The sequence below is a fragment of the Mytilus galloprovincialis genome, chromosome 4, assembly GCF_965363235.1.
Source record: "Mytilus galloprovincialis chromosome 4, xbMytGall1.hap1.1, whole genome shotgun sequence".
Taxonomy (NCBI): domain Eukaryota; kingdom Metazoa; phylum Mollusca; class Bivalvia; order Mytilida; family Mytilidae; genus Mytilus; species Mytilus galloprovincialis.
Genome location: NC_134841.1, coordinates 77791964 through 77808935, shown reverse-complemented (window position 1 = coordinate 77808935; position 16972 = coordinate 77791964). Strand labels below are relative to the sequence as shown.

The 16972-nt window shown below is 33.4% G+C and overlaps 1 protein-coding gene across 1 annotated transcript; it reads left to right on the top strand.

Moving 5' to 3' along the window:
* Positions 1 to 4706: 4706 nt before the first annotated feature.
* LOC143070768 (uncharacterized) lies at positions 4707 to 6934 on the top strand. Its single transcript, XM_076244925.1, has 4 exons — positions 4707 to 4855; positions 5744 to 5799; positions 6119 to 6145; positions 6481 to 6934. The coding sequence occupies exons 2-4, from the start codon at positions 5745 to 5747 to the stop codon at positions 6870 to 6872; spliced, it is 474 nt and encodes a 157-aa protein (XP_076101040.1). The 5' UTR covers positions 4707 to 4855; position 5744; the 3' UTR covers positions 6873 to 6934.
* Positions 6935 to 16972: the final 10038 nt, after the last annotated feature.

Sequence of the window (16972 nt, the reverse complement as noted above, 5' to 3'; positions counted from 1 at the left end):
AATCAACACGCCTCTGTGTCCTATAGGTACAGTGAATAGTCGCATTTGTCATCCATTCATATGATTTTTCAGATTGAGTTATTTTAGGAGAAAAACGAGAAAAAAGGCATCCGGGTATTGTCCCGTCATTGTACGAAATTTTAAGTCAGATTAGACTTCCGGTTTGCGTTTTTCTGTATACTTTGAACATACAGCATTTGTCATCCATTCATATGATTATTCAGATTGAGTTATTTTAGGAGAAAAACGAGAAAAAAGGCATCCGGGTATTGTCCCGTCATTGTACGAAATTTTAAGTCAGATTAGACTTCCGGTTTGCGTTTTTCTGTATACTTTGAACATACATATACTACGAATAAAGTGTATTTTCAGAATTTTATCTGCTATCATTTTCAACTTTACTATCCACGGCAGTCACAGAGTTTATTAAATAGAGAGGGTCTGTATACTATATCAATGATCACCATGGATCGATGAGTAAACTTAGAATTGAAAGTAAATACGCTTTATTTATATAGTAATCTATACTATTAAACGAGAAGACCTCATTTTTGGTGTCGCTTCTCTTCTTTCCACAATAAATTAATCAACACGCCTCTGTGTCCTTTAGGTACAGTGCATAGTCGCATTTGTCATCCATTCGTATGATTATTCAGATTGAGTTATTTTAGGAGAAAAAAGGCATCCGGGTATTGTCCCGTCATTGTACGAAATTTTACGTCAGATTAGACTTCCGGTTTGCGTTTTTCTGTATAGGAAGTACACCACTAACTAATGGCCCCATTGCTTTCTATGTTAAATTCCTCAATTTCCAGTGGTCACAGCTCTTTTATCTTAAGTTCAAATAAAGTGACAATCATTGCATGTCAAAGCAACACCTTCTGGTGTCCTGTACTGAAAAAATCAACTTACCTTACATTGCATATAAGAAAGAACTGGTTCCCGGAACTTCGGATGTACCAAAACAGGTACTTCCGATCTGACAAAAAGGCAAAATCTATCCTCCTTTTTAAATTTCATGCCATTTTTTTATTATTCAAATTTATCAGTCAAAAATTGTTCTGCAATGATCACCAGTCATGCAGCTTTCATTTGATACCAAAATTAATAAAATATTCTAAATATATTGAAAGTTATGTCCATGCGTAGGAACTATTTTGTGTTAAATATGTACTACTTTCTGGTATGTGCTTTCTGGCCGGGCCTGAATTAGTTGTGTTACACCTATACTTTGAACATACATATACTACGAATAAAGTGTATTTTCAGAATTTTATCTGCTATCATTTTCAACTTTACTATCCACGGCAGTCACAGAGTTTATTAAATAGAGAGGGTCTGTATACTATATCAATGATCACCATGGATCGATGAGTAAACTAAGAATTGAAAGTAAATACGCTTTATTTATATAGTAATGAATGTTCATAATATACAGATAAGCGCTAAAATTATTCATGTGAACTTTTGATACTTTTTCTGAAATTCTCCAGTCATTAAATCTTTTACAAAATTCATTGATTACAAAAAAAAAAGAAGATGTGGTATGATTGCCATGTTGAGACAACTCTCCACAAGAGACCAAAATGACACAGAAATTAACAATTATAGGTTACCGTAAGGCCTTCAACAAAGAGCAAAGCCCATACCGCATACTCAGCTTCAAAAGGCCCCGAAAATGACAATGTAAAACAATGCAAACGAGAAAACTAGCGGCCTTATTTATGTACAAAAAAACGAAAAACAAATATGTAACACATATTAAACAAACGACAACCACTGAATTACAGGCTCCTTACTTAAATAAATGTTCATAACATACTAAATGTATGTTCATATTGAAATTGATAGAAAACCAAAAATTGGGAACTTTGAAAATAAAGGTGGAGGGTAAAAAAAAACATTTTCCTGTCCCCAATAATATGACTTATGATACTTTTGCTGAAATTCTCCAGTCATTCTGTATTTAACAAAATTCTTCCAACAACACTTTACATACTGATACTTTAAACTACGCTTTGAATGCCCGCGATTTCGCGGGTGTGTTCTAGTAAATTTTTAAATTCAAAATTACATTATTTTAAAATCCCCTAGTCTACATTAAAGGATCATTTATGATAGTGAAATATCCTTCGAAACATTTTTTTCCGGATTGTAAAATGGTTGGTAATTACAGTTTACTTAAAAGAGTGTCAACATAATGTATAATTCAATAGAAAATAAATGATATAAAAAAAACCCACAATGTTTACCATTCAGACTGATCAAAGATTCATCCTAAAATAAAACATATGAAACTTAAATATATTAAAGAAACAAAAAAAAGCTAATTACAATCAAGAATATATGAATTTCGAAACTCGTGTGAAACAAATCAATTCAAAATGACATTTTGATCTCGCCAAGTTAAGCGTAATTCACTCAAAGCAGCTTAATATGAACCAGAAGTTGTGGTTTGTGTGCTAATGAGACAACGTTCCATCCAACTCGCAGTGTATTTAAAGTTAACAATTATGAGAAACATCAATTTTTTCCCGACCGTGCGAGGACTGAAAAGCCAGTCAAGGTCGTTAGACACTTCCATCATCAACAAACATCAATGGATTGAAAGATTGCAAGTACTTCACGTCAGTGGCAAATATTTCTAGAAATTAAGGACACTTGCCAATACATCATCCATTGAATTATGATCTTGTTCAATATTTTTATTAACAGTATCTTTAAAAAAAATAATGTTACGGTGATAATTCTTTTATTTTTTATTTTTCTACTCTAGAAAAAACAAGAATACGAAAGAAAAGAAAAGAGAAAAAAACCAGGGATGATCGAATAAAAGTGTCAGGTACACACAGTACACACAAGATAAATCTTATCACTTACGAATATATGACGTATTATTTTTGCTTAAAAAACTCAAATTATTTTTAACCGGATTTTTGTGACAAAAATGTCGGTTATTGATTTGGGGATGTACGGCGGGCGGGCGGTCGGTCGGCAATCAAATGTTGTCCGTGCATTAACTCATGAACCGTTCAACCAAAGCTTTTAAAATTTTAATATGTTATTACTGACAACTATACGAAGGTCAAGTTCAATAATGGCGATTTTGACTTTTACCGATCAGGAGTTATGGTTCTTGAAAGATTGAAAAATGGAGTTTCCAGTCGTGTCCGTGCATTTATGCATGAACTGTTCTACCAAAGCTTCCGAAATTTTAATATGCTGTTACTGATGACAAAATGGAGGTCAAGTTCAATAATGACGATTTTGACTTTTACCGTTCAGGAGTTATGGTTCTTGAAAGATTGAAAATGGTGTTTCCCGTCGTGTCCGTGCATTTTCTCATGAACCATTCAACCAAAGCTTTTAAAATTTTAATATGTTGTTACTGATGACAAAATAGAGGTCAAGTTCAATAATGACGATTTTGACTTTTACCGTTCAGGAGTTATGGTTCTTGAAAGATCGTAAAATGGCGTTTCCATTCACGTTGTTGCATTTACTCATGAACCATTCAATCTAAGCTTTTCAAATTTTAATATGTTGATACTGATGACAAAATGGAGGTCAAATTTTATATTGACGATTTTCACTTTCACCATTCATCAGTAATGGTTCTTGTGATATTGCCAGGACACAAATAAATGTTAATAAATCCGGTTTGCTGTCGTTGTGACAGCCTCTTGTTTTCATCTTAAAATTATTTGTTTAATGTCCAGTACAATATGTATATAAGATATATGATATCAATACAAAGTTGTAAATTCTAAGGCATTTCAATATAGAATTATATTTAAAAATTACTGAATCTCACAAAATTAGAACCATTATCTGTGCACTTACCCATATACCAATCAATATGACGTTACCTTCCCCTGCAGTGATCGTCCCTCATTATTATCACAGCTTTATAGCTAATTACGTACCCTTTTCGCTTGTATCTCGATTTTCGTTCTTCTAGTTAATTTTTCATCATATCGGAAAAGAACATTCAATGACCATGCTTAAATAATGATATAAATCTGAAAGGAAGTTGTTAAAGTTGAGAAATTGGCCATATAAAATTTACCTGAATTTGCGTCAGCCATATTGGGATCATCGTAATTGCAGTTTCGATTACCACGTTGACAACAGCGAATCGACCACAACGGCTATATTACTTCATTTGGTTACTATATATATACTTTTATTGTCGTCGGACAATAAAGATATCAATGGGCCATTAAGCCTCATAACCTCGTAAAAAAAAGAAGAAAAAAGTACCATTGCCTCATAAGGTTTCCAAACTTCTCAACGAATTTATCTAAGCTAAAGAAAATGAACACCCTCGCTCTCTCCCTAAACGGTTTGATAACTTTCAGTAAAAAATAAAACATCTTTTAAAATTTACATCCTTACGATTAGTTTAACAGTTCTCTTACCAGCTGGTATTTTCCTTCTAACATTTATTCATTGTGACGGTTTTGAAAATATTAAAACAGTTAAGTAAAATGTGCGTCCGAGTCGTGTATGCAAAAAAATTAATTTAAAATATCGGGAGTAAAAGGGTATTTTCAAAAATCTGCAACTTTTGCAATTCTAAAATTAATAGTAAACAAATTGTATAATTTACACTCTGACATAAACTGTAATGATTGTTTCCTGTTCTAAAACACAAATTGTACATCTTAAGACATCTCGTTAATTGACTAGATTTGTAAATTTCCGCATGGCCGTAACTTCCACACAGGTAGTAGGCTTAAATAACCTTCAGTAAAAGTAACAACACGTCTGGTTAAAAGGTATAAATAAGGAACTGGAACATCTCCATCAGATAAGCTCCAAGGACAGTCCATTACCGCACACAAATATCCAGGTATGTATAATTGACAGTATAGTTCAAGTAAAATTTTAATTAAATCTACAAATCTATTAAGTTTAAACAAATATAAGTTCATTTTCGTGATACTGATCTTAATACGTATTTGTACATTAATTTCAATAAGTGCGAGAGCATGCATATACTCTTTTTAAATTTGACAAAATTGTCAAAATAACTGAATTTCAAAAAAAGATATTCACATATAAACAATCACTATTTTTTAGTATCTATTGCAGTGTGTGTTTCCAACGCTATGTTATATGGCATAATGCTTTTATGTAATTCGGGTCCTGTGTACATATTATTATTTCAGTCCATTCAGATATTATTTTTAGACAATGTGGGTCCTTAGTATAAAATTGGTATTTCTGAATATCACGTTGATTTGTTGAAAAGTTTAAGGTCCTCATTGTTTGGTAATACAAAAACATTGGAATGCAATTACTGTAAAGTGGTAAATTAGTTGCATTTTGTCATAGACATATTACGTTCACCATGTATACACTATCACACATTTTAATAAAACAAAGATGAAGTTGAATCAGATTTTTGCAGTATAAATTAAATTTGATTGGAGTGTTGTAGAATTTCGTGGAGAAATATTTAAATACACGGTAACATCTTCATTTTTTTCATATTTTCAAACATGTTTGTGCAATTTTCAATGTTATTCAACACAAAATAATTATCTCTGGCTCGGGGATCTTAACATCCCTTTTGTTAAGTTGTCCTTTTTAATATTTTTTTTATCAATATTAACTTTTTATAGACATTTTACCAGCTTTTTACTACTGCTTTCAATCTAGCATTGTCAATCATACCACACTTTCATATTTTTTTTTTTTATCAAAAATCAATATGAAATCTTAATTATAATTTCAGAATGCAGTTCATAGTTGCTTTGTCTATTTTGATTGTTTGTGTTTCTGCACAACAAGGTAAGAAACTTAATAAGAATGAAAGTTATCAAAGTCGCCGACTTGGTTAAATAATTCATGCTTAATCCTACCCCTTTACTTATGTTTTGACGTGTGGGCTATTTATAGAGACAAACGAACTTTATTTTAATATCATTATTATTTTTTTTTTTTAAATGGAAACAATTCTTATTTGCTTGAATGTCCCTCTAATGTCTTTCTCCACTATTTGTGTCATTTTATGTAAGATTAATAAATTTTCGAAAAACGAAGTATCACCATTTAAAAAAAAAAACACTTGCATATTCAACTCAACAATTTTTTTTTCTTTCTTTAACAGATTACAGAAGAAAAAGATCAGGATATGGTAAGAGACTTCCATTAATCTGTAAACCGTTCAATGAGACAAATGTGTTTAATGTAAAACAAACAAAATCATATTTGAATGCTATTTAATGCAAGACAACTCAAATTGAGATCGCATTGATGACTCTACATGCCTTGTGTTGTCCAGTATAGCAACGCCATAATAAATAGCGTCGCAAAGTCAGTTTTGAAAATATTTAAACAGTTTCAATCAATAAAAATGAAATAAAAACGTTTATGTTTGAGTAAATAATCAGATCCAGCAAAAACTTATACCAACACACTTCTGTCTACAAAAGAACCATATCAAATAATTAAATACTTTTAAACCTGTAGGTAGTGGTGGTGGCGATGGATCTGGTCACATCGGAGGTGGAGTTTCTGGTGGAATTGGAGGAGGAATTTCAGGTGGACAAGGAGGAGGATCGTCCGGTAGTTTAAGTGGCAATCTTGGAGGTGGTGTTAGTGGAGGGGTCTCTAGTGGAGGCGGAGGAGGACTTACCGGCGGTTTAAGTGGCAAACTTGGGGGTGCTGTTAGAGGAGGACTTTCCGGTGGACAAGGGGGAAGTGTAAGTGGTGGTCTTAAAGGAGGAGTTTCCGGAGGTGTAAGTGGTAGTGGAGGTGGAAGTTTACATGGTGGTCTAGGCGGTGGTGTAAGCGGAAGTTTAGGTGGTGGAGGAAGAGTTGGTGGTGGAAAATATGGCGGAAGCTCTGGAAAATGGCATTAGAAGACATGCATAGGTCATTTGATGAGAAAAATAATGTCTATTCAATAAATTTCTTCATTATTTATTATCTTTTCGCTTTCCTACATCATTTTGCAACTCTGTACAGTTTAATCGAAATGCGCATCTGGTGCAAGAAAATTGGTACCGTTAATTTTATTAATGTTGACAATTCTCATTGCTTTCATGTAGCTATTCTTCAGTATAACTATTTTAATTTGGCTTGTTTGTCTCATGAAATCAATTTGTAGCCCCGATGGTATTTGATTAATCAAATTGGGATTTAAAACATACATATTTAAAGTCATACGATACTTCAAATAAAAATGAACTGAATATATCTTAAAGGCTTTATAAAGGAAACAGTTGAATACCGGTGTTCAATAGTCATAAATCGAAAAAATCAAATCCAGGTTACAAACCACAACCAAGGGAAACACACCAACTATAAGAAGAAAACAATAGGAACACTGAAGTGCAACTTAAAACAACAAAAAACGCCAACAAACATGAAAACGAACTATTGGGTAACAACCGCTATATTCCTGAAATACAACACAAATACACCCAAAAAGTTCATATCAGAGAAACGCACAATCAAATAATATAATAGTCGACACAACATGTAGTTCTACAATAATATTCCTCCTAAATATTTGATGGTATGCAAAGGCAATTTTATAATTATTTGGTCTGCAAACGATACGACATAATCTAATTATAAAACAAGCTTACAGTAACTAAATTGTTGAAAAAAAATCCTATACCTTTTCAAACTGCTATTGAATAATTGTCTAACCGTAATTTAATAAGCAGATTGCTTTTCTATATGCAGTGACCTTAATCATGAGACCTATTGATAGAAATTCGGAAATGGCAAGTGCGAATGATCAATAGAGATTTTTTTAACAAGCATGGACTTAGTTCACGATCGAAAATCTGTTTGAACAAAACCCGAAAGGAGTAGGTTCAGTAAGACCCCTTTCTGGCCCCAAAATATAGCAGTTTTACAAAATTGTTAAAATGTAAACTTTTAGTTATTTACTGGAAAGTACAATGCTCCTGCTACATAAATATGGGCTATTTTTTGACAATACAATGCACATATATCGGGTACTAGCATCATTAAGTCATTCTAAATTCTTTGATTCTTCACAATTTAAGCATTTTAGTTAAATTTTAGACGGTTTCCGTTTTAAATGAAAGGGACCGCATTTGTGTCCATTCTTAATATCGAAATGTAAGTTGTATTTGATGATAATATATAACATATACAAAGGTTTATGATGAACACGGATGTGGCCACGATTTTTAACAAAAAACATCTAAAAAGTTACAATTTTTAGGCATATTTGATAGATTTTCATATTTCAGCTTGGATCGGAGCGTTTTTAATGACTAAATCAGTTAAAATCTTTCACATTTACTAATTGAATCAACTAAAAAAGGCACTTCAGTGTTTAAAAAGTGTCAAAAATCTTTCGTCAGGTGAACTTAAAATTTGAGGTCAAAATCGGTCCTTAGCGGACCTACACCTTTAATAAGCGGCTAAAGGTACCGATCAGTAGTCAATTAATCAAACTTTTTATGTTGATTATAGTTTCTTTATGAATAATGAAAAACGTGCATAGTAGACTTAAGTTTAGTATAGTTAATAGAATGAAATTCAAAACAGTGTGGCTATGGCCATTGCTTGACACATTAAATTCATCCATTGACTGGGACAATTTACGTGAACGTTTGTCTGTAACGACCACTGTTCACGACGTACCTACGATAGACATTTATACTGTGGGGTCACCAAAGGTTTCTTAACGCCTTTAATTATAAAATAATTCGAAAAATTAATCAGGAATAACCTTTATGTTTTGATTTATATAATTGAAATAAATCAAAACATCGTGTTATTTCTGATTAATTTTTCGAATTACTTTATTAAGGTGTTGAGAACCTTTGGTGACCCATAGTTTAAGTGTCTTTAAAAAGTACATAGTGAGCAGTGGTCGTTACATACAAACGTTCACCTAAATTGTTCCAGCCAATGGATGAATTTAATGTGTCAATCAATGGCCACAGCCACACTGTTTTGAATTTCATTCTATGCATACATTGGTTCAATAATTTAATTATCATTATAATAACACGAATTTCGTGTTTCATATGACTATGGAAGACAAATAATCAGTGTTTTAGGCTTGGCAATTTTTGACTAGCAATGCATTTGTAAAAGACACTAACAGAGGAGGTTATGCTCTCCCTTTGTTGAGGATTAACTATTTAAAGATTGAAGGATATACGATTTGCATATTCCCGCGAATTGTCAAATGTTTGATGCAGGGGAAGTCGGATATTACTCTGACGTCCAACGGCAGTTTTACCAGACAAGCTGAGGCAACAGCAGTTTTACCAGACAAGCTGAGGCAACAGCAGTTTTACCAGACAAGCTGAGGCCGTGCTTCTCTGGCAAAACAGCCGTTGGACGTCAGAGTAATCTCGAACTAGGAAAATTCGTGGTGACTATTTTTCAAGAATAAAAAATAAAGTAATCCGACAGAATAAGGGGTGGGACTTTTATAATACCAGTCACTAATCGATGCAACAAATAAAATATGACCATTGCATGGTAATACAGAGGCACTATTTCAACGTCTACAGCGTTAATGTAAAAAAATATTGTATTGTGTACTGTAGTACTAATAATAAAGCATTTGACTGTCCTGTTTCAGTAATGCATGTCAACACAATAGATACTTCCACCAAAACAGAACATAATTCCAAAATACTTAATGTCAGCATTTCGGTTGAATTTCAAGAATCAAACTTGACTAAACAATGGAGTGCAATAGAAATTAAACAATACTAACATGACGACAGAAAAATCAGTTCGATGAAAACGCTTCTTAAAAAAAAATGGTAAAGAAAAACCTCCTATAATTAAGCACACCCGATCAAGATCTAGGAAGTTAGTTAAATAATTGTAGTTACTTGATGAAATTGGTGATATTCTATACAGAAAATGGGAAAACACTGATGAATCAGCAACATGTCAAAACAATTCGGGGGAAAATTGTTCGTCTTTTACATGATTGTAGAACGGCTAGGCATTTCGGTCGCGATAGAACACTGACCGAGAATTATTGCAAGGTTCTATTAGCCAGGAATGACAACTTTGGACAGACATAACACGATGGGGTATATTATGCCAGCAAAGAAATTCCGGCCTTGGACAAGTCAAATCTCCCATGCAACATAGAAATGTTAAAGACCGATTGAATGCATCGCCATCAACTCAATTACTACAAGTATAACCACTTGAACGAGTACACCATTTTAGTATCCGATTACTTTAATTTACTAATTAGACTGAATCATACGTTCTCACTGTGTTCGGACAGTGGCCTTCTAGCTTGTAACAATTTATTTATTCTTTTAGGACACCGTGTCGTATACATACTTATCAGATATGCGAGTTCTAGTTAAAAAAAAACTATTCGGTAGTATTAGCGATCTATTGGAAATTGAAAAACAGCAAATGACTCCATTTCACCACAGTCAAACGGTATGGTAGAGTGCTACAAAAGACCCTCCAAATGTTGTCAATGTAAAACAACAACAATACCGAGCTCAGAAGAAAATCCAAAACGGAAAGTCCTTAATCAGATGGCAAAATTAAAAGCGCAAACACATCTACAAATGATAAATAACTGTCATATTCCTGATTCCTGCCAATTTCCTATGTAGAAGTTATGAAAATAAAGAAGATTGAGATATCCATCTCCCTCAGGTTACCATGTCATACAGAACATGTACCTACTAAAGTATGAAATACCCCATATTATTGATAGAACGCAAAATATTCTTACAAATTGATATTGTAGGCGACTCAAACCTCGATGAAGATTTATGAGTTTGACTGTCCCTTTGGTATCTTTCGTCCCTCTTTTAAGTTACTGTCCGAATTTATACATTGGATGGATCCTAGACGCCATGCAAAATACTTTTGATACAGTTCATGAAAATTTATAGTTTCCCTAGACCAAAAATACTGTGATTAGAAACAAAGGAAAAAACCTGACCTTTCATTGGACGAAGAAGGGTGAGTATGTTCAAGGAGTATGCATGAGGGAGATACATTCCTTAATTTATAATAATTTCTAACTTTTTGTAACAGCAAATTTTAATAACACCAAAAATCCGTATTTTCATGCCAGTACCGAAGTACTGGCAACTGGGCTGGTGATACCCTCGGTGACTAACAGTCCACCAGCAGAGGCATCGACCCAGTGGTAGTAATAACATTAACGGTACCAATTTTCCTGCAGCAGATGCGCATTTCGATAATACGTGTCTCTTCAGTGATGCTCGTGGCCAAATAAAGGCAACAGTAGTATATCGCTGTTCAAAACTCATAAATCCATGGACAAAAACAAAATCGGGGTAACAAACTAAAACTGAGGGAAACGCATTTAATGTAAGAGGAGAACAACGACACAACATTAGAATATAACACACACATAGAAACGGACTAAGCATTAGACAAAAACCTATGACAATAACAAATATAACATCAAAACCAAATACATGAATTTGGGATAGATAAGTACCGTGACACGTCTTATAGTAATGTGAATTCACACTCAAAAATAAGAGAAAGCAAACGACACAAACGTTAAAATGTAACACACACAGAAACGAACTATAATATAACAATGGCCATATTCCTGACTTGGTACAGGACATTTTAAAAGGAAAAAATGGTGGGTTGAACCTGGTTTTATGGCATGCCAAACCTCCCTCTTTTATGGCCATGTGAAATATAACATTAAAATGACAACACAACATTACAGGACTACAATATAAATAAATAAAAGAACACAACTGACAAAGAAACACACGAATAATAGCTAACAAAAGGGAACAAGTTTAAAAAATTTACATTTGAAATCCAAAGCTTATATAAAAGATGAAGAGCTTTAATCCAAAAGGTCCAAAAAGTATAGCCAAATCCACGAAAGGAATCAGAGCTATGCATGAGGGAGATACATTCCTTAATTTATAATCATTTCTAACATTTTGTAACAGCAAATTTTAATAACACAAAAAGTCCGTATTTTCATGCCAGTACCGTAGTACTGGCTACTGGGCTGGTGATACCCTCGGGGACTAACAGTTCACCAGCAGAGGCATCGACCCAGTGGTAGAAATAACATTAACGGTTCCAATTTTCCTGCAGCAGATGCGCATTTCGACAATACATGTCTCTTCAGTGATGCTCGTGGCCAAAATATTTGAAATCCAAAGCTTATATAAAAGATGAAGAGTTTTAATCCAAAAGGTCCAAAAAGTATAGCCAAATCCGCGAAAGGAATCGGAGCTATGCATGAGGGGGATACATTCTTTCATTTATAATAATTTCTAACATTTTGTAACAGCAAATTTTAATAACACAAAAAATCCGTAGTCTAACCATTGTTTCCGTGGTATTTGCTAGTAATATGGATTTTGTCTCAGTTTCTGAGCAAGTGGTGCTACTCCTGGTTTCACATTGAACTTTACCTATAATTCATTGTCATTTCTGTTGTCTTTTATTTTACCAATGCATTCAAAAAAATCTATCAAATGCATTCAATGTTTGTGTCATTTCTTTTTTACCATTTTCAGTTAAAACATTACACCTATCTACTTCATTTTTCTTATTTAATACTTTAAGATCATTCTGTTCTGCAAATGACCCATCTAGTCTTATTTCCATCATCCTTAATTCATTAAGCGTTGCCCTACTAAACAATGGTGGTCATTTTATTCTTCCTTGAATAACAATGAACTTCGTCTCCATTCCAAATGCTCCATTCCTTACTATAGTTTTGAATTCTCCTTTGACAGGAAGTGAATTCTGAAGAGTATTGAGTACTGTTTTACTTTTCTCCAATTTGAGTTTATTTCTGAATAACTTTCACCTTAGATTTGAAAAATGATGTTCATTCATGACATTTACATCTGCATCGCTATTTGGTTCTACTTTCATCTCTGTATCTCCTAAGTGATTCTTTATGGTTATCTCATCTTAATTCTTTCTCCAAACGAAATTATGTAATCCTATCTTTGAAACATATTTAACAGATTCATAAAAAAATCGTCTTAAACTTCTGATCAGAATCCTCATTGAATTTGTTTTCAACAGTTTGTCTCACATTTTTTTGTTTCTATTCTGCGTGATCTGCATCATTCCACCTCTACTTTGCTTATATTTTCTATTTGGTTTGTTCCGTGGTCTATATATTGATTGAAAATGGTTCTTTTTTTCCAGACGATCTACAATAGTTTCCATGTGCTGGACATCTTCTGCTTTCATGACGAAATCCACAATAGTTGCATAACTCCTGTGAATGTTGATTATTTGTTTTCATTGTCAGTTTTTGTTTATCATTGTCTTGTCTCCTTCGAATCGCCTTTCACGGGTGTCCTGTACTTTGTAAAAATAATAGTTCCACGCTCTCTGCACGTTAAGAACCCTTGCAACAACTCTGTTTGAGGTCTCTAAGTGGCCTGATACAAGGCAAAACTTCTGGCCCTATCTAAATATACTCTCATTTTCAAGCGGTAGTCCAAATTTTCCGATCTTCATCCCGAACGACATCTTTAACAAAACTTACCGATTATATTGATTGTTAATTTGTTCTCGTCTATACAATGGACGACATGTTTGCTTCATCAATCACCACCATTATTTATGATTCATGTTATACATTGAAACAATAAAAAGAATCACTTTTTTAATTTATTTTCCAGAGCGAATACACATATGGCATCAACAAACACAGTAATATGCGGTGTTTGTGAGTCTCAGCACACATCAACAAATGCTGACTACTGGTGCCCTGAATGTGATGAAGGACTGTGTTCCCAATGTCTAAAGCATCACAATGCATCAAAAGCCTCACGTTACCATGAAGTTATATCTGTCGACAACTACAAACATTTCAAGGGAGTAAAATGATTGAAACAAAAATTCAAAAATATAAAATATTCATGCAGTCTTTATACGAGGATGGAAGTATAAGGAAGATGGACATTAAATATAAAATTGAGGACAAGATGACAAGTATATTGTCAACTGTTACTTCACTAGTTACAATATCTATCGAATCGAGCTCTCCAATATTGGTTATGCGGACAGGGAATGAAACAAAAGCACAGCTGAGGTCTTTGCAACACGTACCACCCCCAACTTTCAATGATATAACAATAACATTACAATGTAAATTCGCATTTACTTGTAACAGTGGATGTTCATTTTCTTTGAAAGGAGACATCTTTCTGATAGACCAAGTTCATAGCCGTCTGCTAGTTTCAAAGGACGATGGAACCATAAAGAGTGAAATATATTTATCAACTCCAAACCCAGTAGATGGTACTTGTATCGATGACTTGACAGTTGCTGTTTCGTTTCCTTATTCAAAACAAATACAAATCATAAACATTTAGCTAAAACAATTAAATACAAAATAAATACGGCCAGTAAGTGTTATGGTTTATGTTACTCGAGTGGCTATTTGTTGTACTGTGGTTATGGCAGAGGTATTCAGAGAGTAAATATGTCAGACAATTGCTCTTTTATTGTAGTTAAAGACCACACTATGTCTACCTGGAGTTATGTAGCAACATTGAAAGACATGATATACTATACCAATAACTCCTACCATACAGTGACATGCTGCTCGTTGACTGGAGAGAAGATTTGGGAATACAAAGATCAATTAGTTCGTTCTCCGAGAGGGATCTCTGTAGATAAAGGCTCAAACGTTTATATTGCATCGTCTGGTAACGATAGTATAATGGTACTGTCGTCGAATAAAAAACAAGCAAGAAAAGTGCTTGGAAGTGATGACGGAATAAGTAACCCTTTCGGGCTAGCATTTGATTTAAAGCAAGGAAAACTAATTGTTGCGAATTATAATGCATCTGCATTGTACGGCCTTAATTTTTGATGACGTAGATTATAGCTTCAAAGCTTAAGGAGATGTTGTACAGTTATTAGAACATGTCTGAATTCTATTAAAATGACAAACATTACAGATTATATAGTTATATCTTTATTAAATTTAATTTCAAATATTTACTTTAAGATGTAATAACATATCATATTAAAAGCGTTTCACCTGCCTTTCAAATTTTTGGTCTTGAGCATACCTGGTGAACATTTAAATCTTAGACGCACCATATTAAAAATGAACAGTGTTATTTTCATTTATACACGTGACATGGAAAGCAGTTTAGTTAAATTATAAATTGCTAAACTTTTTGCAATTCTACTTCGTATGAAATGTATTTTGTTTCCAGTACGTGATACATATGCATGCTTATCTAGCAGCTGTGGCGTTAGCTCTGTGCGTGATACTTTCTATTTCAGCAATTTTAATGCCTGGATACTTCATATTTTGTATACTTATTGTATGCTTAATGTTAAGAAGTTTCCGCCTGGCATGTATATCAATTCTCCTTTTCTTCGTACAGAGAATGTTAAAAACTATGGTTTGTTTTTGGCTAAAGATTTTTATACAGCCGGAAATTGGGTATATGTCAAAGGGACAACAAACCGACCAAAGAGCAGATATTAGCCGAAGGCCACCATGTATGGATGTGTAAGAAATTTTAGTACAAAGTTCAATTTCACAATAGCAGGGTTATGATTGACTTTGGGGGTTATTGTCTCAGAGTTTTGCATTTAGTACCAGAAAGGGACCAAAAACAATTATCAGTCTGCTTTTAAGACCAACTTTAAAAGTATTTAAATAAAGGCAACAGTAGTATACCGCTGTTCAAACGTCATAAATCGATTGTGAGAAAATAAATCTGGGTAACAAACTAAAAACGAGGGAAAATAATGGAACAATAAAACCACTGAAATGCATCAAAAACAAACGCCAATGCTACATACATAAAAAATATTTGATAACAACTGCCATATTCCCGACTTGGAACAGGACATTTTAAGAAAAAAATATTTATTTGGTCTATATTTTCGCACAAGGTTCCCCACCCCATTAGAAAGGCTGGTATTAATTTTTGGGGGTTATTATAATAGCTGTAAAGGAACTAGGGGCGAAAAATGGTCGAACTTAAACTTTTTTGTCAGATTCACAGACAATTACTAGGGTGTTCCCTACCACAATAGAACGGTTGGGGTTATAGTCATAGCTATTTATGCATTAAGGGCCAAAAACAAGCATGTTTCATGTATTAAGACAATGATGTGTGTATAAGAGTATAGATTACTATGAAATTAAACCAAAGGTTCCATACTTCAAAAGGAAAGTTTGAAATGTTTTTGATATCGTTAAATAATTACGGGTTAAAAAGGGACAGAAAGCGCACAAGGTTTCATACCACAATCGTGTTATTGTTGTAGCAGTTTAGTAATTAAGGACAAAAAAGTGGTCAAAAGTAGCATTTTTTAAGTTTCAGGATATTAGTTTGTAAAAGGGTCTTGCTTTGTATGAAATTTTACTACAAGGTGCCATATTTTAAAAGAGTTTCGATTGGTTTAAGGGGGTCATGGTCCAAATCTTTTCCATGCGTCAATTTGTAGAGTCGATACACATAACTATTTCTTAACTTTATCAATGTTTACCAATGCGCTAAGAATGAGTTTTGGCAGCGTCAACAATTCGTCGGCTCTCCTATTCGCTAATTAACCACGACGTTTCGCTCAACATTATTTAGCTATGATTGGTTGTTATTATAAGTGAAAAAGTCAAATTTACTATTAACAGCTGATTTGAATAGTGGCCCAATGCCCAACAGGTTTCGGTATATACACTGTTTATCTTACAAGGTGCACAGGACTAGTCTCAGCGAAATTGATAATTTCAAAGTTATCAAAAACTACTAATATGGGTTCTATAATTTCAGACAATTAGTTTAAAAGTATAATAATCACAATTGCCGAATCTCAAGTGCATAAACAACACTTCTTTTTCCTCTTGATCTCATGATAGTCGAGAAGTCGACGTGTCTTGTAGAAAGAAAAGAAATTAAACTTGCTGCATTATCCTTTAACATCCCTTTCAACTTTATATAATTGATTCTTTCTCTTTATAAGT